General features: G+C 41.6%; 1 protein-coding gene across 1 annotated transcript in view; it reads left to right on the forward strand.

The window, feature by feature from the left end:
* The window catches only part of Larp1b (La ribonucleoprotein 1B), a 103,467-nt gene extending 86,652 nt beyond the window's left edge, over window positions 1-16,815 (forward strand). Inside the window, 5 exon segments of the mRNA XM_076574031.1 lie at window positions 10,513-10,673; window positions 11,067-11,211; window positions 12,199-12,308; window positions 13,489-13,616; window positions 15,649-16,815. Of these exon segments, the coding sequence (XP_076430146.1) occupies window positions 10,513-10,673; window positions 11,067-11,211; window positions 12,199-12,308; window positions 13,489-13,616; window positions 15,649-15,807 (703 nt within the window). The 3' untranslated portion in view covers window positions 15,808-16,815.
* Window positions 16,816-26,103: the final 9,288 nt, after the last annotated feature.

Genomic DNA, 26,103 nt, shown 5'->3' on the forward strand with positions numbered 1-26,103 from the left:
AAAGGTACCTACGATGACGTCTGACAAACAGAACTCACGTGGTGGGAAAACAACCAATCCCTCATCATCTGTTCTCTAGTATCATGGCATGTGTGTAGGTGTGCCTGCACACACAATAAATACAAAACAATTAAAGCCTATTTCCTGTTTGTAATAGATATTTTCAGAATTACTGTCTGATCATTTTTTGTTTCCACATTAAATTCTGCTGAGCCATTTGGTGGGACCCAGGAAAGATTAATTTTATGAAAACAAATGCTAGAAAGTTCATCCTAAATTCACAATCTTGAAACTTATTTTATCCATACCTATGCAGAGCGCTTTTACACTGCTCTCATTAAATGCATTGTCCTTAACTGATAAAATGTGTATGTGTTGTTCCATGAACTGTTTTAACCCATGAGTGGGTTGGTTTTTTGTTTGTTTATTTGTTTTTCCTTTTGGTTTGGTGTGTGTGTGTGTGTTGCTTTGTTTTAACAGGTTTAGAGATCAGTAGGGAATGGTCAGTGACAATTAATTTAGGTAGAATGTGGTTTTTTGTTGTTTTTTCCCCCCATTTTTTGAAACAAGGTTTCTCTGTGTATCCCTGGCTGTCCTGGAACTCATTTTGTAGGCCAGGCTAGCCTTGAACTCACAGAGATCCACCTGCCTCTGCCTCTGAGTGCTAGGATTAAAGGGGTGTGTCGCCAGGTTCCTAAGAGTCATATTTTATCATGTTATATTTTTCTTGCTAATAATTGACATTTGTAACTTGTCTATTCCCTGTCCACCCTACCACTTGCCACAAATATGGATGGTGATGATAAATTTAGCGTCTATACACACTTAAATACAGGTCACTACCATGTTGTGTCCCCACTAGGTACACTTCCTTTTGTCCTTGGCAGTATCTCCTGTTGAAAGCTGCCTTGTCAGTAGCTAATGTAGCTACGAGGGTTTTCTTTCGTATTTGGGCTGTTTTGCTGTGTTTTTGAAACAGTGTCACTTTATGTAGTCAAGATTCTTGTTTTTTTTGTGTGTGTCACTATGTGATTAGGGCTGTTCTCAGACCTCAGCCTCCGTGTGTGAGATTACAGTTATGAACCCCCAAACCTGACTCTGTCAGATTTTCTGTGGTATTTACAGTCAAACACACATTTGTATGCACACAATATTTATCCTGTTATATTCCTCTGATAGTCTTAGTACTAGTTTGTTACATTCAGTTAGGAAAAATTTCTCCTGTCTTCAGTACTGTTTAAAATTATTTTGTGTTTATGTGTACATGTGTCTGAGTGAGTTTCTGTGTGCCATGTATGTTTATGAGCCCCTGTAGACCAGCAGATGGCTTGGTTCACCTGGAACAGGTAGTTGTGAGCCACCATGTGAGTACTGGGAACTGAACCTGGGTCCTCTGCAAGAGCAGTAAATGATGTTAACCTCCGAGCTGTCTCTTCAGACCCTCTTCCTCTTGTTGCTTTTATTTTAGATTCACAATACACATACGTCATAACATGTAATGTCTCAGTGCTCTTGGATCTTTGGTGTTTCACTTCCCTACTCTTTCTCACTTGGAATACTTTTGGCCTGTATTTAAACATGCATGCTATTTTCTCCTCAGCAAGTTCTCTGTTTATATGTGTTGCTTACCTTATACATTGGGTGCTGTGTGTGTGTGTGTGTGTGTGTGTGTGTGTGTGTGTGTGTGTGTGTGTGTGTGTATGTGTGTGTGTGTGTGTGTGAGTGAGAGAGAGAGAGAGAGAGAGAGAGAGAGAGAGAGAGAGAGAGAGAGAGAGAGAGAGAGAGAGAGAAACTGAGTCTATTATGTAGCCCAGACTGGCCTCAACCTCAGATCACCTTACCCAATCTCCCAAGTGCTGAGATTAAAGGTGTGAGTTCCCACCTGGCAACAGACCTTCAATATTTAATGACAGACAATCATTTTAAAGTCCATTTCATGATGGTGTCAGTGGTGACCCTGAGCTTGGCTCTGGCTCGAGCTATTGCATTACCATTAGGTCTTTAACTTTGACTGCACACAAAATAGTTACTGCTGACTTTTGTTTGTTTTGCTTTTGGTATCCATCTTGCAACGTTCCATACTATGTAAACTCAATTTTCTTTACTGGTTGTTTTGTTTGTTTGTTTGTTTTTTAAAGATAAGATCTTATGTAACTCAGGCTGGCCTCAAATTCAATAGTTAGCTGGGAATGATTGACCTTGAGCTTCTGACTTCATGCCACTACTTCCTGTGTGCTGGGATTGCAGGGGTGTTCAAGGGGCTGAACCCAGGCCTGCGCACTCATGCTAGGAAAGCACTGTCAGCTGAGTTCCAGTCCCAGCCCCTTGCACCGTCCTATTTGCTCCAGGCCCCCTCGTTGCTGAAGTGGTGAGTGAATATGATCAAAATACATTGTATGGAATTCTCAAAGTGTTAATGAAAATCTGTATTTTTAACTAGAAAAAGAAGACCCAGCTCAACCCAAAAATAAAAAGAAACAATAGTAGAGTAGAGCAAAGAGTGGCAACAGAATATAAAACAACAGAAAATCGAGCGCTGAACTCTTTAACAAGATCAACAAAACTAACAAAGATCTAAACTGACCAGATAAAAGTAGAAATATCCAAAATAAAAATGAGCACATTAGGGGCTGGGAAGATGGGTTAGTGAGTAAAAGCACTTGCTGACCACGCATGAGGACCTGCATTTGAACACTCCCCCCACCCCCCACCCCCCACCCCCACCCCCACCCCCAACCCCATGCAAAGCTGGGCATGGCTGCATCTCTGTAACCCCAGCACTGTTTCTGAGGGAGACAGACACACCAGAGCTTGCTGGCACCCAGCCTAGCTCCAGGGTCAGTGAGAGACCTTGTTTAAGGAATAAGGAGCGTGACAAAGCAGGACATCTGATGTCCTCCTGGCTTGCACTCACCCCCACTAAAAAGGAAATGACCACACTGCTGTCAATCTTTCAGTGGTTACACAGGAGAGAGCACTGAGCACAGATATCCACAAAATATAAGGATGAAAGAGAAAAGGTTGATCTGAGCCCACAGTTTTGAACATTCCACAGCCTGTGGTAGGGTGCACCCGTGCTGTGGACCTGTGCAATGGACCTGTGCAATGGGCCTGTGCAATGGGCCTGTGCTCTGAACCTGTGCTGTGGGCCTGTGCTGTGGACCTAGGCTGTGGGCCTGTGCTGTGGACCTGTGCTGTGGGCCTGTGCTGTGGACCTAGGCTGTGGGCCTGTGCTAGACCTGTGGTAGGCACAGGCAGCAAGCACATCATGGCAGGGGTGCATGACAAAGCAAAGCCACTTTCCCCATGGTCATGAAGCAAAAGAGAGAAAAGAGGAGGCCAGGGTCCCATCATCCCCTTTACAGGCTTCTGACCTAAAGACTCACCATTTAACTCTACCTCTAAAAGGTTCCACTACCTCCCCAAAGCGCCACACTGGTGATCAAGCCTTTGGAAACACTCAACATCCAAACTATAGCAGTACTTTTGACTGAATTGGGAAGAAGTAAACTCTCAACTGACCTGTAATAAGAGATTGAATTGATAGTCAGAAACTTCCCAATAAACATCTTGGACCACATGGCTACATCAGTGAATCTTACCATGCATTTAAAGAGAACAAAATTACAAGCCACTGTCTCTTCTAAGATAGACACGAAAGTCATTTAAAAAAAATACCAGCACATAAAATTAAGTAGGCTATAAATAGAATTATTGACTATGGTCAGGAGAGTGGCATCTCAGTTACATAAGACAATAAATCTATATAATCTATCATATTAATAGAACTAAAGAACAAAGAAAAACATGATCATTTCAAATGATATGACCTTTCATGATTAAAAACTCAGAAAATTAGGAATAAAAGGAAGTATCCTCAATGTGATAAAAGGTATTTTTGAAGATAGAGATCACAACATTGTACTCAATCATGAGATGTGCAAAGCTTCCCACCACAGAAAGAAATACTAGCTCATCCTTGACACTGTACTCAAGGTTCGAGCCAGAGCCAGAAGTCAAGAAAAAGAAACAAAAACCATCAGATTGGGAAGGAAGATTCACAACTCTGTATGGATAGTGTGATTGCAAGGAATCTATCTACGGGTGTCTTAGTCAGTGATCTATTGCTGTGAAGAGACACCATGACCACGGCAACTCTTATAAAGGAAAACATTTCGTTGGGGCTGGTTTACAGTTTCAGAGATTTAGTCCATTATCATCATGGCAGGGAGCATGGCAGTATGCAGGCAGACATGGTGCTGGAGAAAGAGCTAAAAGTTATTTGTCTTGATCCTCAGGCAGCAGAAGGAGTCTGTGTCCACACTGAGTGTAGCTTGAGCATTGGAAAACTCAAAACCTGCCCCCACAGTGACACACTTCTTCCAACAAGGCCACACTTCCTAAGAGTGCCACTCTCTTACAGGGACCAATTACATTCAAACTACCACAGCAGGAAAACTATTAAAGTTGATTTTGGAAAATACTGCCTAAAAAAATCCATTCTATCTCAATATCGCCCCAGTGATCAATATGGAAAGGAAATTTACAAAGCATTTGCATTTATATTAGCATCCAAAAATTAACTATTCAGGAATAAATCTAACCAAGGGTGTCAAAATTATAAACCATGAAGCCAATAATGACTCTGTATAGCCAGGCGTGGTGGTGCATGCCTTTAATCCCAGCACTGGGGAGACAGAGGCAGGTGGATCTCTGAGTTCAAGGGCAGCCTGGTCTACAGAGTGAGTTCCAGGACAGCCAGGGCTACACAGAGAAACCCTGTCTCAAACCCAAAACAAAAACAAAAGGGTGGGTAGGTAAGGGGAGAGGGAGATGGCTCTGTACTTAAAGCACTTGTTGCACAAGCCTCATGACCTGAGTTCAATCCCCAGAACCTATGTAAAGTGGAAAAGGGAACAGTGTCCATGAGATTGTACTTTGACCTCTACAAATGCTTGACCCCTGCATCCACCTATATATACACACAATAATAATTAATTTAAAAAAATGGTGAAAGAAATGTAGAGGACCTGAATAAATGCAAAGGCATCCCATGTTAATGGGTAGGAAGGTATAAACACTACTGAGACATCAGTAATACCCAAAGAATTTTTAAATTGACTACATTCTTTACCAATACTCTGATCATTTTCTCATAGAAAAATTAAATTCAATGTAATTTCAGTGATCCCTGGATAGCTAAAACTAACTTTAAACAAAATAATCATTGAGAATGAACACTTCCCACCTTTGAAAGTTTCTCCAGGTGATAAAAAGATATCACTTAGCAGTTAAGAGCACTTGCTGTCCTTGCTGAAGACCAGAATTCTGTTACCAGCACTCACATCATATGGCTCACAACTGTCTTAATTCCAGCTTCAGAGATCAATTAAACTCTTATTTTACATTACTTTCCTTGGCCAATAACTGATACATAGACCAATGAAATAGAAGAGAAGCCCAGAAATAAGCTGTCACATGCTTCATCACTCAAGCATAGAAAAACCTCATGACGTTGGCTTCATTTCCTTGAGTTTGATACTAAAAGCCCAGACAATAAAAGATAAAAAAAAGGCAGCTTTATTTATCAACCAATCAGAGCAACACATTCTCACAGTATACAGAAAGACATCCTACAGCACACAACTGCTTATAACTCCAGATCCAGAGGAGCTAGTATTCTCTTCTGGACTCCAGTCACCTGCATTTCCACATGCCCACACATGGACACACACAATTAAATGAAAACACATCTTTAATGAAAGAACAGATTGATTTTAGAATGTGTGAAAAACTTACATGGACATTTCTCTAGAGAAGATAAGGTATACACGTGGCAACTCAGCACACGAAAAGAATTGTGACAGTCTTTGATTAGACAAAAACTAAAAAAATAAGAAGAAACTTACAAGATACCACTAGGTTAAGTGAATAGAATTGTGTACCCCAGAACCCATATATTGAAGCCCTAACCTCTCATGTGAGTGTGTTTGGTGATAGGGCCTTTAAGGGGGCAATAAATGAGGGCATAGGGGTAGAATCCTGTTCTAAAATACATATGTCCTTATAAAGAGGTTTATAAGAAGATGTGGAGACATCAGGCATGTTTCTTTGTGCCTGAACAGAAGATGAGACATAGCAAGAAGGTGATCACATGCAAGTCAAGAGAAGTTTCACCAGAAATCAACTCTGTTTTAGGAGATGGGAGGATGCTGAGAATCAAGTCCCAAGGCCTTGTGCATGCTAGACAATTGGTGTACTATACTAGGTTCTCTTCCCACCATTGGTTTTCAGATAAGAACTCATGATGGAGCCCAGGCCAATCTGGAACATGCTGTGTGGAGCATGCTGTTTGCCCACTGCCTCCTGCATTCTGAGATTAAAGGTGTTTGCCACCACTCAGAGGGTCCTAGTTTACTTCTCTGTTGTGATAAAACATTGACCAAGACTAACTTGGCGGAGTGAGGATAGTCATCACTTAGTGACGTCAGGACAGCATTTCAAGGCAGGAACTGAAACAGATCCAAAAAGGATTGCTGCTTACTGGCTTGCTTTCAAATACCCCAGGGGCTGGGGGCTCCTGCCCCACAAAGTTACCTATAGGCCCTGATGGAGGTAATTTGTCAATTGAGGTTCCCTCCTCCCAGGCTAGTTTGGGTCAAGTTGACAGAAAAGAACCAGAACACCTTTTCTACTGGCCATCCTGTTTTTGGGCTTCTAAAAGCCTTTAGAATTTAAGGGAATACATTTCTGTTGTTTAAGCCAACCTAAGTCTGTTCTGTCTTGTTATGTAGCCCAAGATGATTATGGAAGTATAAAAACTTTCTGAAAATGTGAGGATGCATACAAATTGGAATCTTCTTGTATTGCTAGTGGAACATAAAATGCTGAAGCCTCTGTTGAAGAGTTCAGCATTTTCTCAAAATGTCAAGATGTAGAATTACTATATGGCCTAGACATACTACTCCTAGAGTCTACCCAAAGGGATTCTGTGTGTATATAAGTACTCGCTGGTTTTGTGTGTCAACTTGACACAAGCTAAAGTCATCAGAGGACAAGACTTAGTTGAGGAAATGCCTTGATGAGATCCAGCTGTAAGGCATTTTCTCATTTAGTGATCATTGGGGGAGGGCCCAGCCCATGGTCGGTGGTGCCATCCCTGGGCTGGTGGTCCTGGGTTCTATAAGAAGGTGCGCTGGGCAAGCCATAGGAAGCAAGCCAGTAAGCAGCACCCTTTCATGGCCTATGCATCAGCTCCTGCCCTGTTTGAGTTCCTGTTCTGACTTCCTTCAGTGATGAACAGCAATGCTGAAATGTAAACCAAATTAACCCTTTCCTTTCCAACTTGCTTTTTGGTCTAGGTGTTTCCTCCCAGCAATAGAAACTCTAAGACAATGTACATGCCTATGTGTATTTGGGTAAACATGTGTACATGTTTGTGTGAAATGCAGGTCTTCATAAATGTGTTCTATTCATGTCAAGGTTAGGACAGCCTTAGTTGTTTTTCAGGCACTGTCTACCTTTTTGTGAGACAGTGTCTCTGACTAGCCTTGAACTTGCCTAGAACTCTGGGATGGCTCCCTTGTGAGCCCCAGGGATATACCTTCATCCATCTCTCCCAACACTGGGATTATAAGCATGTGCTACTGCTTGATTTTTTTTTTTAAAAAATGCAGGTTCTGGGTATTGAATTCAGGCTGTCATGCTTCTAAGCAAGCACCTTGCCGAAAAGCTTTCTGCTCAGCCCTATCTGAAGTTATAAAAACATTTGTAGGCCCGTGTTGATAGCAGCAATATTCACTGCCAAAAGTTAGAAAGTCAAATGTCCATCAACATGACTAAATAAACACAATGTCATGTCAGAACAGCAGAGTATAGATGTTATTCAGCTATCAAAGAATGGGATTGCTTTATTATTTATTTATTTGTTTTTTTGTTTTTCGAGACAGGGATTCTCTGCGTAGCTTTGCACCTTTCCTGGAGCTCACTTGGTAGCCCAGGCTGGCCTCGAACTCACAGAGATCCGCCTGGCTCTGCCTCCCAAGTGCTGGGATTAAAGGCGTGTGCCACCACCGCCGCCGGTGCTTTATTATTTATTATTGCTTGGATCAAACCCAGCAACTTGGACGTACTACACAATCACTCCACAACTTGGACGTACTAGACAATCACTCCGCCACTGGTCCACACCCCTGGACCCTGAAATTTGATCCTTGCTACAAGGATGGACTTTGAAAACAAAGTAAAAAGTGCTTACTGAGATGACCTGGATACAGAGGGATAAATTGTATCATCATACTGGAATAAAGCAGGTAAAACAGATTCAGAGATGGAAGGAGAATGAGATCATTTTGTGGGTGAGGCAGAGTAGATGTTCCTGGTTAATAGGTGAGTGTTGGACGTGCTCAGAGTCTGGGGTGTGGATGGTGGTGACGACTGCATACCGTTGTATATGCAATGCCAATGAATGATATGCTTACACATAGTGTTTAACATAGTAATTTACATCACACATATCTTAACATAAACACACAAAAAGGCCATTATTTTATTAGAAAGGTCTTTAGGTATCAGTGGGAAAAATCTTTTTGTTTTTTGTTTGTTTGTTTGTTTGTTTGTTTTGTTTTTTGAAACAGAGTTTCTCTGTGAAACAGCTCCGGCTATTCTGGAGCTCACTATGTAGACCAAGCTGGCCTCAAACTCACAGAGACCTGCCTCTACCTTCCAAATTCTGGGATTAAAGGCATGTACCACCACTAAAAGTCTTTTTAGATATTAGCTTCTGACAAATCCAAAACTTGTAAAATCTCATTTTTGCTTGAAAACTCGTTTTTATCATTGAAAAATACGCAGTAATTTTTCGTGTGTGTGTGTGTGTGTGTGTGTGTGTGTGTGTGTGTGTGTGTGTGTGTGTGTGTGTACCACAATTTAAAGATGTGTGACAAAAACACAGTGCTTCCATGGTCTACTAAAGATCAGATGTCTTGTGCTGAAGCACTCATGTGATTAAGCTGTGAGGTAAAACAGGCAGCTTTCACATGGAGTAAGTACTATTTTTTTAAAAAAAAATCTTTATTCGTGAGTTATCTTACCTACCACAGCACTGTTAAACAGAAAGTTTAACTATGCATGTGTGTAGGTATGTGCCCCCATGCATGCAGGTGTACAAGGCAGAGGTCAATATTGTCTGTCACACCCCACCTTTCCTGTTTGAGAAGTCTTCAACCTGGAGCTCTCCATTTGGGTCACATTGTCTGGTCAGTGAGCAGCCAGGATTTGTTGGGGTTGTAGATTATGCAAGTCTCTTCCTGCCTTCTCTCCATCTCCATCCTGCTTTAAGTGTGCAGTTGAAGGTTTTCAGAACATCTCCACCATACAAATATGAGGCTTCCATGTTTCTGTCACTCTGTAGCTGTGATGTCATAAAGTTACTTTTTCCACTTCATTCAAAAGTGAAGCTACTTTTGTTTCTCATTGCAAGCACATAGTAGGGAAGAATATAGTTAGTAATAAACCTCCACCACAGCCCCAGCTTATGTGGACTCCGACACTAGAAAGAGCCAAGAGTGTCTTAGTGTTGTGTGGAAACAGTCTGGGTTTGCTGGCTTTGGGAAGGTTCTCCTGTACCCTCCAGGGCCAGCCTGCACTTTGAGAACTGCTCATGTGGACTGCTGTCTTAGGAGGGTCTTGGTGGCAACGTAGAGGAAGAACAGTGAACCCAGGGGAAGAAGAAGACCTAAACTCGAATAGTGGGTTCATAGGAAAGAAAGGCCAAGGTGGTAGGGACTTCCAAGGGGACTAATTTAGATACCTACAGGTATGACTTTGAGAAGGTGAGATTATTAGTTTCTCCCTGTCAGGTTTTATCTTTCATTCCATCTTTCATTTTAATCTAGTTAAGTTGAGGTTTTCTCTGGTACTATAATGTTGACAACAACAATAACAACAACAAACTAATCTCAAATAAATTAACAATCTAGAAGAGTAAATGCGCTGTTCAATTTTCTTTTTAGAGTTTTAGTGAATTTGTGACATTGTTCTGAGTGATGCTGTATTGGATCTGTATAGTGTATCTTCTGTCGATGTGTGCATCAATAGTTAAGAATGGCTTTACACTGCTCAGGCAGGCAGTAATGAAATAAGATGCACACATTGCTTTATGTTTTGGGGGCTTTCCTTTTCTTCCTTTCAAGTGTGTACATGCACACATGTACACATATATGCACATATACCTGTGCAGGTGTGTGTACACAGACACAGAGAGGATGGAAGTTGATGTCAGGAGAGTATCCCTCAGTTACTCTCCACCTGACTCACTGAGTCAAACCCAGAATCACTGATATGGCTGATATTGCTAGGCAGCTCGCTCCAGCGATCTTCTGTCTCCACCTTCTGAATCTGGAAGTGCAGGCAGCTGCCACGTTTACCCGGCATTCACATGAGTTCTGGTGATGAGAATCCAGCCCTCTGGTTTGGGGTGAACCACTGATACTTTCTCCTCTCCTCAAACAGCAGTTCAGCTGCTTCCCCTTCGGAAGGTGCGCCACTTGCAGGAAGCTGCAGCTGCACTCCTCACTCATTCTCAAAGCTCCAGCATCCATCTCATGAACTGCTGAAGGAGAACGGCTTTACCCACCAATTGTACCACAAGTATCGTCGAAGGTGTTTAAGTGGTAAGAGGCATGTCCTTTGCCTAGCTGTGTTGACATCATAGGGAAACTCAGTCTAAACGGCAAGTGTCTGTCCTTTGTCCAGCTGCATGGATGTTAGAGGAGATTCTAAAACTTGACTGTCACTTCATATCTTGCTAAGATAGCCTTTTATTTTATATACTTATAAATAGATACCTTTAGTTTATATTTTCCTGTGTTTTTTTATAGCTTAAACATATAAGTAAGTGAATTTAGTACATTCTTGGTACTGTTGACAAGTATTTATAATTTGAACAGTGTGTTAAAGGTTTACTGTTGGTCCTCTAGTTACTCATCTCAATTAAACATCTCAATTACTGTTTCAGAGTTAGTTTTTGTTTGGTTTTTTCATTTTGAGGTATTATCTCTTTCCAGAGAGAAAACGCTTGGGAATTGGACAGTCACAGGAAATGAACACCCTCTTTCGTTTCTGGTCCTTCTTCCTCAGAGACCACTTCAATAGGAAAATGTATGAGGAATTTAGACAACTTGCTTGGGAAGATGCAAAAGAGAATTACAGGTCAAACGTTTCCTAATGCTTTTTCTAATATTCTTTTAAAAAACCACAATTTCAAGTAGTCTGATTTTGAAAGTAATCACAACATAACTGGAATGAGGATATTTGTTTTCTGTTGCTCACAGTAAACAACCCCTAAACTCAGAGGAAAACATCAGTTGTTAACTCCTAAGGGCAAAACTATGGGAGCCATCTAGCCAGGTAGCTCCACCCCAAGGTTCCTCATTGGACTTCACTCAGGATAGTTCTGGGGCTGGCATCCCTAGCGGGCCTTCCTGGGCTCCTTCCCTTGGCTGTTGGCCAGGGTATCATTTCCTAGCCACCAGTGGCCTCATAGAGAGTATTTTCAGTGTAGCTCCTCACAGAGCAGTGACCTAAGAAAGAAGGGCAGCTTCCAAGGCAGATGCCTTAGTCCTTGTCCCAGGGTGTCTAGGAAGTTAGAAGAAGAGACAAGGAAATGCTTTTCTGATGTATAAAGTGAGTACATAGCCCTCTCTCGACAGATCTGCTGTGAGTATACTTTGTAACTGTCAGGGGCCAGCTAATTAAGCTAATGCCATTATAGTTGAAATCAAAATTGTAGACTTCTCAGACAAAAGATTATATTCAAGAAACGAGTACACCATTTAAACTTTGCTTTGAGAAAAATCTAAACCATTTCCAATGTCACTGACTCTTTTGACCAGTTCTTAGGAATTAACACTGCCCTGCACAGATTAGCATGTCTGTTAAGATTTGTGTACATCCAAGAACTAATGAAGCTGAGGCACAAGGCTGGCAAGTTCAGGGCGAGCTAAAACTACACTGTGAGTTCTAGGGTAGCCTTGAGTAATGAGAGAGACACTGTCTTAGAAAACAAAAACAAGAAACACACTGAACTTACCTCTCGCTGAGGTTTGTGCCGTGTTTGCTTGTATAAAATATCACTGTGAAGTACCTGCAGGATTCTAGCAAAGCCACAACTTTACACCATTTTCTTCCTTTCCATAGGTATGGGTTAGAATGTCTTTTCAGGTTTTATAGTTATGGACTGGAAAAAAAATTCAGACAAGAAATTTTTAAGGATTTTCAAGAAGAAACCAAAAAAGACTACGAATCTGGTAAAAACAAACACTGTCTTTGGAAACTATAGACTTGAGCTGTCAATAACTAGAAAGGGAGGCCGACAGGATGCCTCAGTGGGAAAGACATTGCTGTCAGACCTGTGACCCATAGTGAACGGAAGGAATCTGCTCTAAAAACATCTTGGCCAGCACCCACTTGCACATGTGTGTGTGAGCGCACACACAAACGCAGATGTAGCTTCAATAAAGAAGAAAGAACTTGTAGAATTTATCTTCAGGATGTATAATTTAAGATCCTTCCCACTATTGCAGTTCTTGATGAGAAGGCTCCTTCTATGAGGCTTTTTGTTTGTTTGTTTGTTTGTTTGGTTGGTTGGTTGTTTGGTTGTTTGGTTGGTTGTTTTTGGTTTGGATTTTGGTTTTTTGAGACAGGGTTTCTCTGTGTAGCAGTTCTGGCTGCCCTGAAACTTGCTCTGTAGACCAGGCTGGACTCAAACTCACAGAGATCTGCCTGCCTCTGCCTCCTGAGTGCTGGGGTTAAAGGTGTGGGCTACTACACCTAGGCTATGAGGTGCTTTTTACCTTATGGAGGTATATGTCAACATTAACTTCTTGATAAAAATGGCTGCTCACTGGCGTTCCTTCTCATGAGCATAATTGGGTATGCTTGGCAAGGCAAAATTATACTGTGAGGAGTATAGGCTGTGGTCCAGATACCTAGGTCTGAGTCCCCTTCCCTTGCTCAGTAGCCATGTGACTTAGGCCAATTCCTTCACCTTGCCAGCTCCCATGTTCCCATCCATAATATAGACAAGAGGAACCATCTCACCAGGCCAGTTATGTGTGGTTCAGATTATTTTGATCTGTGATAAAAAAAACTTAAATAATACCTGTTATATAGCAAATGATCAGTGAATATTAGCTGCCACCATTGCTAATTTATTGTGTGTCTTATTGGGCTGCAGATCGTTTACTACTGATGGGATCATATGCAGGATAGATTTGTTAGTTCCATATAATATATTCTTTTGTTGTTGTTTTTTTTTTTTTTTTTTTTGAGACAGGGTTTCTCTGTGTAGCTTTTGCGCCTTTCCTGGAGCTCACTTGGTAGCCCAGGCTGGCCTCGAACTCACAGAGATCCGCCTGCCTCTGCCTCCCGAGTGCTGGGATTAAAGGCGTGCGCCACCAACGCCCGGCATATTCTTTTGTTTTTAAGGCCATCTATATGGACTGGAAAAATTTTGGGCCTATTTGAAATATTCTCAATCTAAGACACAGTCTGTTGACCCAAAACTTCAGGAATACCTCTGTAGTTTTAAGAAGTTAGAAGACTTCCGTATTGATGTAAGTTTTAATTTCTTTCCCCTATTGTTTTTATCACCTGTATAACTTTCTAACTTAACAAATTTTTATAGTATTAATCTTAAATTTTTTGGTTTTTAATTTTGAAATTTTAACTTTCTGCTTTTGACATCAAACTTTGAAAGCAGGTTCAAAAATAGATAAGAAAATTACCATTATTTTCTTCGTTTAGATTTTCAGATTTAGGGGCTGGGGATAGCTCGTTTGGTAAAGTACTTGTTAAACCTGCATCAGCTATCCGCAGCATCCATGTGAAAGCCGAGCACAGTGGAGTGTGCATCTGTAACTCTGACACCGAGGAGAGGGTGTTTGCGCAATGGCCAGCCAGCCTATCCAAATTCATGAGTTCCAGGGTTAGTGAGAGACCCTGTCTCCAAAGACAGGTGGAGAGTGACAGAGGAAGATGTCCAACATCAACTTCTGGTCTCCACATGCATGTGTACACAGACACATGCACACTTACGAACACACACCCAGAGTTCCCAATGTGAACATCTTACATAATGGTACAGTTGTCAGTGCATTTGAATTTGGATACGCAGCCACACTTTGATGGCTTCTAGACTAAGGAGATGCCACTGGTTTTTCTGATGTGAAACCTTTTCACTAAATTTTGTCTGATTTAGCTTTAAATTGTTTTCTATGCTAAAGATTGAACTGAGGGTCTGGTATATGCTGAGCAAGAGTTCACCATTGAGCTGTATCCTCACCCAAACATTTTACCCTTTCTTTCAAAGATTAGTCTATTTGTGCATGTGTGTATGTATATATGGAGGCAACCCACAGAATCCAGGAGAGGGCTTTGGATTCACTGGAGCTGGAGTGATCCATCTGATGATATCACTGTTGGGAATCTCAACTGTGGTCCTCTACCATAACTGCCAGTGCTGTTAACTCTCCAGCCCCATCTCTCCAGCCACAACTTTATATCTTTTTGGGGGGCATAGGGGTGGGATGCTCCAGATAGGGATTCCTTGTGTAGCCCTGGCTGTCCTGGAACTAGCTCTATCAACCAGACTGGCCTTGAACTCGAGATCCACCTGCCTCTGCCTCCTGAGTACTGGGACTAAAGGTGTGGGTCATTACTGCCTGGCAGCAACTTTCTACTTTTTAATGTGCTTTTACCCATATAATTTTTTAGAGTGTGTGCTGATATGCATTTAGAGTTTCTTCATAATAAAGTTAGTATAAGGGCTGAGTCTAGTGTGTGTGTGTAGTTCTGGATTGGGTAGATCCCTGGCAAATTAATGCAAGACTGTTAATTGGTAGGTACTTTAATTGCTTTGATTTCAAGTGTAAAAGAAAAAGGTTAAACTAAGAAAATAACTTGAAAGGTAGAAAGGGGGTGAGAGTGGGGCTGGAAGTAGAAAAGGTGTCATTTCTGCCTCAGTGTAAGCCACAAATGGGGACCCTCAGTTCTAAGTACAACAGAGAGCCGAAGATGACTGTTTTAACTTGTTTTTCAGATTCAAAAATGATAGTCTAATGGTAGACATACAGTTGGACCGATAACTGTATAACTGAAAAAGACTCCAATGCACTTGATTTAAATACAGAGCACCCTCCCCCATCCTGCTTGCAGTCTAAATGGGTATGAAGGTGTTTAATTTAGTATCCTCCATAATACTATCTAGTCCCTCTAGCATGGGAATACTGGGTGAAATGTCAAACTGGCTTGAGGCTGTTTGGCTTGGCACCTACCTCCCTGTTCTGGTTCCATTCAGCTGTTAAACACTAGACACTGGAGAAGCCCGCAATAGGGAGCTCAGTGGAAAGGAAGGGCCTAGAATTGCAACACATCCAAGTGTCTTCTTGGAAAGAGGGAACCCCCTCTGTGCTTATTCCCCAAATGTGAGTCAAGTTTATGTTGACTGAACAACCTAATCCCAGTCTGCCAAGAAAATGTAAACTTAACACCGTGAGTTGCTCAAAGCACCAATATGAATCCCCTGATTGGAAAGTCTGGCCTTAGACGCTGAGGGGAGTAGTGAAAGTGTCTTTTCATGCTTTGCAGCCCCCTATGAGTGAGGAATTTGGAAGAAAAAGACATTCATCTGCTTCTGGGGAGGAGAGTAATCACCATAGACTCCCACCTCACTCTTCCACACCACCAAGTGCTGCTCAGCCTGCATCTACCAGTGAACTGCAGGAGAAAGCCACAGGTGCCCAGTGACAACTCACACCAGAACAGTGCTGCCTCGTCCCCCGTGGGTGAAGGACCAGGGAAGTAGATGATCACACGAAAGTGTGTGTCCTGGAAATCAGCATTAGCATCTTCTCATGTTTAATTGTGATAATCAGAAAACAAAAAGGAAGAAAAATGGTTGTCTATTTTTCTAGCAAGATAAATTCCACACGTTTACCCTGATTCCACAAACAAGGTCTTTTTGACCTTAGGAGATCCTGTAGTAATGCTCTATGCCCTCAGGTTTTCTTGAAGGCCATTATTTACAAGAACAAAATTCCTTTAATACATTTAAACACACCCACACAAGGAATCGCTGACATTTCAGCTCATCCTTCTTACAGAAGATACACTATGTTGTATTCATCTCTTCTATAGACCTCTTAAAGAGTCAAATAGTCCCACTGTCTGTCCATATCTGAACATGTCAAAAGCAAGGAGGAATTATGTGTATAGGTTTTAAGTTCAGAAATGGATATGAAAGATACATTTTTTTCTTGTATATACATAGTTGGAAGGAAATTTTTTCTTTGTTTTTTATTTTTATTTTTATTTTCCAAAACAGTGCACAGCAGACTATAGTTGTGAAGCCTGTGGGCTTTGGATGTTGCCGATTTTACAGTGCTATGTTGATATGGAGCTTTCTGAATTGGTACAAGTTGGGTATATAGATTCAGACAGATTGACCTTTGTTTTTCTACAAAAACTTGCACATGTGACAGAAAACAATTGGGTTCTGTTGGAATATTTGTGTAAACAAATTAATTTGTTTTGAATGTGTCTGCTGTTTATATCTGCAAGTGGGTGTGTCAGAGCAGTCATATAATCATCACCTAACAGGAGCATTTCGTTGTTTCTTTTAATTTTGTTTATGCCCATAATTGTTTTCAAGAGTTGAAACAAATTGATTTCTAATACTTAGTGCTATTGCAACTGATGTAAATAATAGTTTTATTTTGTGAAATTTAAAAAATAAATTATTTTGAATGATTTGAATTGACTTTTAAATTTTATTTATGCTATATTTACAAAGCTGTAGTATGAAATTCTACTAGCACCAATTGTCATTATGTTTTTTTTCTTTTTTATTAAGAAATTTTCTATTCATTTTACATATCAACCACAGATCCCCTCCCCTCCCGCCTCCCACCTCCTAGCCTTCCCCCCCATCCCAATCCCCATTCCCACCTCCTCCAAGGCAAGACCTCCTGTGGGGTGTCAGCAGAGCCTGATATACTCAGCTGATGCAGGTCCAAGCCCCTCCCCCTGGACCAAAGCTGTGTAAGATGTCCCACCATAGACAGTGGGCTCCAAAAAGCCAGTTCATGCACCATGGATGGATCCCAATCCCACTACCAGGGGGCCCGTTAAGCAGATCAAGCTATATAACTGTCTTGTCTATCAATAGGGCCTACTCCAATCCCATGCAGGCTCCACAGCTTTTGGTCCACAGTTAATGAATTCCCACTAGTTTGGTTTGGTTGTCTCTATATGTTTCCTCATCATGATCTTGATGCCACTTGCTTATAGAATCCCTCTTCGTTCTCTTCGACTGGACTCCTGGCGCTTGGCCTGATGCTTGGCTGTGGATCTCTGCATCTGCTTCCATCAGTTACTGGGTGAAGGTTCTATTAATACAGTTAGGGTATTCACCGATCTGATTACTAGGGTAGGCTAGTTCAGGCACCCTCTCCACTATTGCTAGTAGTCTAAGGTGGGGTCATCCTTGTGGATTTCTGGGAACTTTCCTAGCACCCAGTTTCTCCTTATCCCCATGCTGTCTCTCTCTATCATGGTATCTCTTCATTGCTCTCCCATTCTGTCCCTGTTCCAGCTCAACCATCCTATTCCCTTATGTTCTCATTCCCTATCCCCTACCCTCCATTGCCCCCCTCACCCCTAGTCTACTGATGGAGATCTCATCCATTTCTCCTTCCAAGGGTGATCCATGCATCCCTCTTAGGGTCCTCCTTGTTAGCTAGCCTCTCTGGAACTGTGGGTTGTAGTCTGGTTATCCTTTGCCTTTCATTTAGTATCCACTTATGAGTGAGTACATACCATGTTTGTCCTTCTGAGTCTAGGTTACCTCACTCAGGATGATATTTTCTAGTTCCATCCATTTGCCTGCAAATTTCATGATGTCATTGTATTTTTACTGCTGAGCAGTACTCCACTGTGGTAATATTTTAATTGTGCTTAAATGTGATTTTATTTGTATGTTAATAAGTAAAGTTTGCCTGGAGATCAGAGGTCATTAGCGAGCCAGGAATAGAAGTCAGGTTGTGGTAGCCCACACCTTTAATCCGATCACATGGCAGGCAGAGTCTTTGTGTGGTCAAGGACACAGCCAAGTGTGGTGACCCTTGAGTCTTTAATCCCAGTATCAACCGTAGAGACCAGGAAGTCTGTATAGACGGGTAGTGACAAAGAAGTCATGTGGCTGGATTTAGAGCCAATGAGAAGGCAGAACAGGAAAGCAATAAAACTCAAGACACACAGGAAGAAGGTCTCTGTCTCAGGGGAAGGATGACAGTGAGTGGTAAGCTAAAGGGAGTCATGGCTCTTTCTCTGATCTCTTAGGCTTTAACTCTGTATTTGGCTCTGTGTTTCTTATTTGATAAGACCGGTTAGAAACTCATCTACACTCCATTGTGTATGTACCACATTTTCTTTATCCATTCTTTAGTTGAGTGGTATCTAGGTTGTTTCTAGGTTCTGGCTATTACAAATAATGCTGATATGAACATAGTTGAGCATGTGACCTTGTGGTATGATTGAGCATTCTTTGGGTATATGCCCAAGAGTGGTATAGCTGGGTCTTGAGGTAGATTGATTCCCAATTTTCTGAGAATTTGCCATACTTATTTCCAAAGTGGATGTACAAGTTTGCACTCCCACTAATAGTGGAGAAATATTCCCCTTGCTCCACATCCTCTCCAACAAAAGCTGTTATCAGTATTTTTGATCATAGCCATTCTGACAGGTGTAAGATGGTTATCTCAGAGTAATTTTGATTTGCATTTCCCTGATGACTAAGGATGTTGAGCAATTCTTTAAATGTCTTTTGACCATTTGAGATTCTTTTGTTGAGAATTCTCTGTTTAGCTCTGTAGCCCATTTTGAAATTGGATTGTTTGATATTTTGATGTCTAGTTTTTTGAATTCTTTATATATATTTTGGAGATCAGCCCTCTGTCAGATGTGGGGTTGGTGAAGGTCTTTTCCCATTCTGTAGGCTGTTGTTTTGTCTTATTGACCATGTCCTTTGCCTTACAAAAGCTTCTCAGTTTCAAGAGGTCCCATTTATTAATTGTTGCTCTCAGTGTCTGTGCTACTGGTATTATATTTAGGAAGTGGTCTCCTGTGCCAATGCGTTCAAGACTACTTCCTACTTTCTCTTCTATCAGGTTCAGAGTAACTGGATTTATGTTGAGGTCTTTGATCTACTTGGACTTAAGTTTTGTGCACGGTGACAGATCTGGATCTATTTGCATTCTTCTACATGTTGACATCCAGTTATGCCAGCACCATTTGTTGAAGATGCTTTCTTTTTTCCATTGTACAGTTTTGGCTTCTTTGTCAAAAATCATGTGTTTATAGGTGTGTGGGTTAATGTCAGGTTCTTCAATTCAATTCCATTGGTCCACTTGTGGGTTTTTGTGCCAGTACCAAGTTTTTTTTTTCTTCTTCTTTTTTTTTTACTATAGTAGAACTTGAGGTCTGGGATCATGATGCCTCCAGAGGTTGCTTTATTTTACAGAATTCTTTTAGCTATCCTAGGATTTTTGTTTATTCACATGAAGTTGAGTATTGTTCTTTCCAGGTCTGTGAAGAATTGTGTTGGGATTTTGATGGGGATTGCATTGTCATCGTGTTTTATTATTAATGAAGTTCTAGTTATAAAGTTCCTAGGTTCCTTTGTACTGTAGTATGATTCACAAGTACTCTATTGCACTGGCAGAAACAGCTAGTTTCAATTTACTGCATTTATTATTTTCTTTAAGCAGACTGGATATTTTATCTTGTTCTCCTAAGTTAAATGTGAAGATACTTCTGAGGATGTGACTTAGTGGTAGAGCACTTACCAAGCATTTACAAGGCCTCAGTCCTCACCACTGCAAGGCGGGAAGTGGGGGGGGGGAGGGTCTAACACACACAGGGGTGGTGATTTAGCTGGGGTCAAATGCGTGCTTGGCACTGTGAGGCCTGGACTGCATCCCTACCAGAAAAGGGGGAAGTGAGAGAAGGAAGGGGGAGAAACAAAGAAGAAAGGAAGGAAAAAGACAGAAATAATAGCATCTTTTGAGAAAAGGCTGTTGGTCAGAAATACGTTTTCATTAGGTTGTCATGCGTAGATAATAACATGCAATTTATGTTTACTACAAAGGCAATTTTGAAGTTTCAACTTTAGAAAGCAACTTTGAGTCTTCAAAACAGCATTTTCACTCACCTATGTTATAGGAGGGTACAAAACAAGCCGTGGCCTTGTAGACTCAAGAGGATGCTGTTCTGTTCTGCACGGGGGTTTCTGAGCCAGTAAATTTGTTCAGGAAACGATGTATTATCTATAACAGTGCAGCCGGTGTATAATGCATATTTTATATTATTTTGTGTATACATGTACTTTGAGAAATTCAGGAAAGCTCAAAAAATAAAGTAAAGCAACTTTTTAAAAAATAATAAAAAACAAAATTGGTATTATGTTATACATATGTAATTATAACCTGCTGGTTTTTACTCAGAGAAGTTGGCTTCTAATGATTTTCCTATTTTTGTACAGTAATCTTCACTAATTACACAGTGTCCCAATATATTGTTCACACATTTTATTTAACTGTTTGTCAATTGTTGAACTCTTCTGTGGCCAGGCTTGGCTTTTATAGACATGCAGTTAATTTATAGTACCTTTATGCACCGATCTATGTGTATAAGTTTGGAGTTATTGCTTAGAATATACCTCCAGAGGTTTACATTCAGTGTCAACATACACATTCTTGGTGCCAGTATGAGCTTCTTTCTATCTTTGTAAGCACCACTTACAAATTGTTATTCTCATTAAACTGGGGAGAGAATTGATTGTTTTAATCTTGTTGACACATTTTACACTTTTGGGGGAAACATGCTGCAGTAAATATGCGGAGGTCAGAGGACAACTTGCAGAAGTCTGAGTGATAAATTGTATTGCCTATGAATTATATTGTTTGTAGACTGCTTGACTGTGTCCTCTTCTTTTTTAGGGGAATGATTACCTACTTTGATTAATTTATCCGACATCTTACTTACCAAGAATGTTAACCCCTGTCTAGTTTTACATTTGAGTAGTTTTGATAACAGTTAAAATTATGTCCCCTTAATTCTAAACGTAAAGCTCCAGCAAATAAAGGCATTGGTGCTGGATGAAAATACTATAAACTGACTATAAATCGAAGTGATCAGAGCCACAATTCAAGTCCCTTGAGATCCTATCCCTTTCCTTCCCTGGGACAAGCATGAGGCCCACACCTGTCATCCCAGCAAATTGTGTAGCTAAAGATGTCCTTGAAGTCCTGAGCTTCCTCTTCTACCTCCGAGTACTAGGATGATCACTGGACCACCATGTCTGGGGTAGATGTTATTTGGCTTGTTCTGAACTTGTTTTGGCAGCCGAAACTGGCATTTTCTTTGCATCTTGCTGTGATGCTATGGTGTTACCATGCTCCTTTATGTGCTCAGTCTTTCCCCCAGCTAATTCCTTGTGTCTGTTCTTGCGTGGGAGACAGATTCAGTAGAAGAATGCCTAATTATATAACCACTAGATGGCAGAATAGAATAAGTCAGAGTTGTAGAAGTGGGAGCGTGTGTGTGTGTGTGTGTGTGTGTGTGTGTGTGTGTGTGTGTGTGTGTGTTGAGCTCTTACTCCATCTTGTGGTGATATAGAATTATCAATGACTTGAATTCCTAATATTCACACATATTTCCCTGTTATTAGTAAATTGTTCTGAGCTATTTCATTATTGATAGAGAAAACAGATTAAATTTTTGCTTTGGTATTTTGTCCTTTTGCTTAAAAGTTTATGATTAACTCTCTTAGAATGGAAACAAAGCAAGGAGATTATCAGATACATGCATTTAAATGTCTGACCAACATAAGCTATGTAGTTAAATCATTGGTAAATAGGTCCTGCCTGGAACATGAGGAACCTAGCTAGGTGAATAGCCAGGCTAGGCGTGGGACGCTAAAACAAGCTATAGGCTGTAGCCTGATGGCCTTTCAACAGTATGAACCAAACCACAGTGTTGTCTCACAACTGGAAGTCAAGATTGGGTGCTCATGGGTAAGACTTTTTTTATGTGTTTGGTCTTCCGCCAGAGACTTGTCTGGTATTTAGATAAGTCCTCTTCGGGGGAATAATGATTGGGAAGGAATAGAATCCTTATTTTCCCGGAAGTAGAGAGGGTAGAATACAAACCAAAATGACCATTTTTATTCCATTGTTATTGACAACTGAGGATTCCGGACTACTCAGAAGTAATATTTTTCTGGTCTTAAAGTATGAAGAATTTATGTTCCAAGGTTGATAAGAAGAACCATGTCAGGGTACAGTGGTTCAGAGTAGGAGCTATCCTTACAGATGAACAGAACCCACATCAGGCTCTTCATGACTGCTGGAAACTCCAGCTCCAGGATATCCACCACCTTCTTCTGGCTTCTGTGGTTACTTGCACACATGCACAGTAATGAGAATACAATCCTGCTTTAAAAGAATCATCGGTGGCTTTTTACTGCTTGCCAGTTTGACTTTTTGCTGATTTTTAAAAAATGTGGTGCCAAGGATCAGGCCAGGGCCTCTCTCTTCTAGGTAAATGCTTCCCCTAGGGCTACATCCCCAGCCCTGCTTCCAATGATTGTGTTTTCCTTTTGCTAAGAACACATATTACTGCAGGAAAATCTAAACCAGAATATACCATTGCTTTTTTATTCTTCCAGGTGATTCTGAGTTTACAAACTATGCTTTTGCAGGATGGGTATTTTGTATGTTTATTTGGGATAAGATCTTCCTACATAGTATAATATGATATAGAGGATGCCTGCTATGTGAGTCAGGGGTCATGACCCACAGGTTGAGAACCACTGTTTTTTGTTTATTTGTTTGTTTTGTTTTGTTTTTCAAGACAGGGTTTCTCTGTGTAGCTTTGCGCCTTTCCTGGAACTCACTTTGTAGACCAAGCTGGCCTTGAACTCACAGAGATCCGCCTGCCTCTGCCTCACGAGTGCTGGGATTAAAGGCGTGTGCCACCACTGCCTGGCGAGAACCACTGTTTTAAGTGTTCTATGAAATCAATATACTTAAAGCTCTGGTTCTTTGTACTTGCCTACAGGTAAGTAAGCTTCCGGCCTTGTTTGTATCAGGTTCACTTGCCTGTCAGAACAGGAGGCTCAGCCACTGGTACCGGACTGAACAGCTGACCACAGGGCAGGTCCATGGATCTGAAACACTGCCCCTCTCCATGCCTGGGAGCTATTTGGCCTCATTATGACCCCTCAGTCCAGAGCTGGACAGGACTGCCTGCCATGGCCTTGCCCGCCAGCTGAGGTCCCTCTGTATGGCACACATTTCTAGCCTGGACTTCAACTTTTCAGAAACCATATTTTTTGTTCACTCTTGAGAATTTGCCCCAGGAATTCGTCCATAACTTTTACAACTTATATAACAACTTTAGCAATAGCTGATTCCTAGCACATACATTGTCTTTTATCCTCTGTAAGTTGGTTTATTATAGGTCAGCATGTTACTGCTTTTCTCCTCTACTTTGCTTGAAACCAATTTTACCAGATACCCTGAGTGAGCAGGAACCACCCAGTCACGACAGTGCCAGCCTGCTTTGTTCTCACCGTACTTTTGAGTCAGGGTCACTTTTGTTAAGATCAGAATTACAGTGTAGACTTGAAGGGAGCCCGGGTGACTCTCCTCTGTCCTATAGTTGTTGACTAATACTAAAAATTATCTTTTCTCTTTTTGAGGTAGGGTACCATGCAGCCCAGGTTGGCCTTGAACTTGCTGTGTAGCTGAGATGACCCCGAACTTCTGACCCTCCTGCCTCTACTTCCCGAGTGCTGGGCTTAGCAGATGCATCACCACACCTAGTTTAATAAATGGTTTTCTTACTTAAGTTTATAGAGTACATAAAACTCAACCTGTGTGCTGTGTGGTGGTGGCGGCAGCGTCTTCATTTTCAAATACCAGTTTCCCAGAAACAACCATTTTAATGACTGTTCCTGAAACGGTTGTTCCCATCTTGACTGTGTTTGAGCTCTTAATGCCTAAACCATGCTGAGCTGACGTAGTGCTAGCTCAGGGGGTCACAACCAGGGAGTTTTGAAGAAGACGTATTAGGAAGTTATGGTCCAGGCAAAACTTGGTTTTCCATCATAGTTGATCGCTTAACTGCAAATAAGGGCCAGAATGTTGTCTCTGGTCACGGCACTATCCAGGAAGCATGAAGGAAAGACGGGAAGGAAGAGAACACTTGAAATCCATCTGCCACATACACAGCCATATCTTGTATAAATTCTTAAACTATGGAAGGGGGATGTGTGACGTCTTTTGAGCAGCACTGTGAGTGGAAAAATAGCAAATGTGGAAAGGGCAGAATTAAGTGGCACGGAGATAGGAGTGTGTGTGTGCATAAATCCTTTTGGTCTCTGTCCAGGAGATGGAACACTCACTAGACTCAAGCCTGGTTATTGCCAAGTGTGTGCAGTACTAAGCAGTTCTGTTTTTTTTTTAAGTTCTATGTGACAAACCTGTGGTACTAAGTTTGGAGAATCCTCTACCCAGGACCTGGTTTGTGGTTCTGTTAGAACTGTGTAATAAATGCTGGGTGAGTGGACTAAAGATATAGTGTAACTTAAGGACCAAAGGAAGACATCAGAATACTTCATGGGTGTGTCAAATCCCCATTTGGGGGCCAGCGAGCTAAAGGTAAAGGCCCTAGCCATAGAGCCTGACAATCTGGGTTCAAAATCTGGAACCCACATGGTGAATGGAGAGAAGTGATTCCCTGCACGTTGTCCTCTGACTTCCCCATGCATGCACAGTACATATACCCACATGCAGCCACAGCACATATGCCCACATGCAGCCACAGCACATATGCCCACATGCATGCCACAGCACATATGCCCACATGCCTCCACCCTAACACACACACACACACACACACACACACACACACACACACACACACACACACACGAGAGTCAGTGTAATAAAACCCTCCCACTTAGTACTGGCATGTTGGCCACACTTTCAATCCTAGAACTCAGGAGGCTGAGGCAAGCGGGTTGCAAGTTCCATAATGACCCAGGCAACATAGCCTGGCCCTGTCTCAGAAACAGTGATAACAGCCACGACGAAAGGCCCGTGTCTTACCACTGTGGGTTGTCACGTCAGTTTGGTTTAATAGAGGGTTTTAAATGGACGATTTGCCCATGGGGGCATAAAACTTTGTAGAGCAGATTATGTGGCCATACTATTCTAAACCTGACCATTTCTAGAGCTTAAGCTTTCCTAATGTGACTTTTCTGACAGTGTTCAAGTTCCCCAGGGCTACACAGAGATGGGCTGCCACAAACACAGAGGAGTCCATGAGTTTTTCTTCTGTGTGGTGAATATCTTAGTGGAGGAGAAAGCTTTGTGGATTGGGGGGGGGGGCAAAACATGTTTTAATCAAGTCATATTAAGTATCTTTGATTGCTGTGAATCCTCATTTCATCTTTTTTTACTGTCTGTTTACAAAGTACATTATTTTTAAACAGTGCTGGGTTTCTTTTGGGGCACAGTAGCAGCCAAGGGCAAGTGGGAACTCAGGAGCTGAGAAGCCCTGTGTCCATGGTAGGCTACCCCAGTGGGTATTACTCTGCTCCAGATTTTAGAAAAGTACACGCGAAGTGACTCCAGTATTAAAAACCGTTGGTCCTTCTAGAAGGTAAAAATAGTCTACTCAGGTAAAAGTTAATCGGATCCCATGTGTTTGGAAACGAAAGGCGAGCTTCGCACAGGTGGAAGAGAACTGGCAACAGGAGTGTAGAAAGCATCGTCTCAGGGCGCGTAGCACAAGGCAATAAAAGATGCATGCATGACCTGATGGTGCTGGAAAAGACTGCTGTCCCAGAGGACACCCAGGTGTGTGAACTTCTGCCCTGTGGAATCCAGCTGGATCCCCGCTAAGCACAGTCTCAGCCCTGTGGGCACCTCTTACTGAGCAGCCCTACCCCGTCCACACTCAGAGGGGCTTCACTCC

Source organism: Peromyscus maniculatus, chromosome 6, assembly GCF_049852395.1.
Source record: "Peromyscus maniculatus bairdii isolate BWxNUB_F1_BW_parent chromosome 6, HU_Pman_BW_mat_3.1, whole genome shotgun sequence".
NCBI classification, from domain to species: domain Eukaryota; kingdom Metazoa; phylum Chordata; class Mammalia; order Rodentia; family Cricetidae; genus Peromyscus; species Peromyscus maniculatus.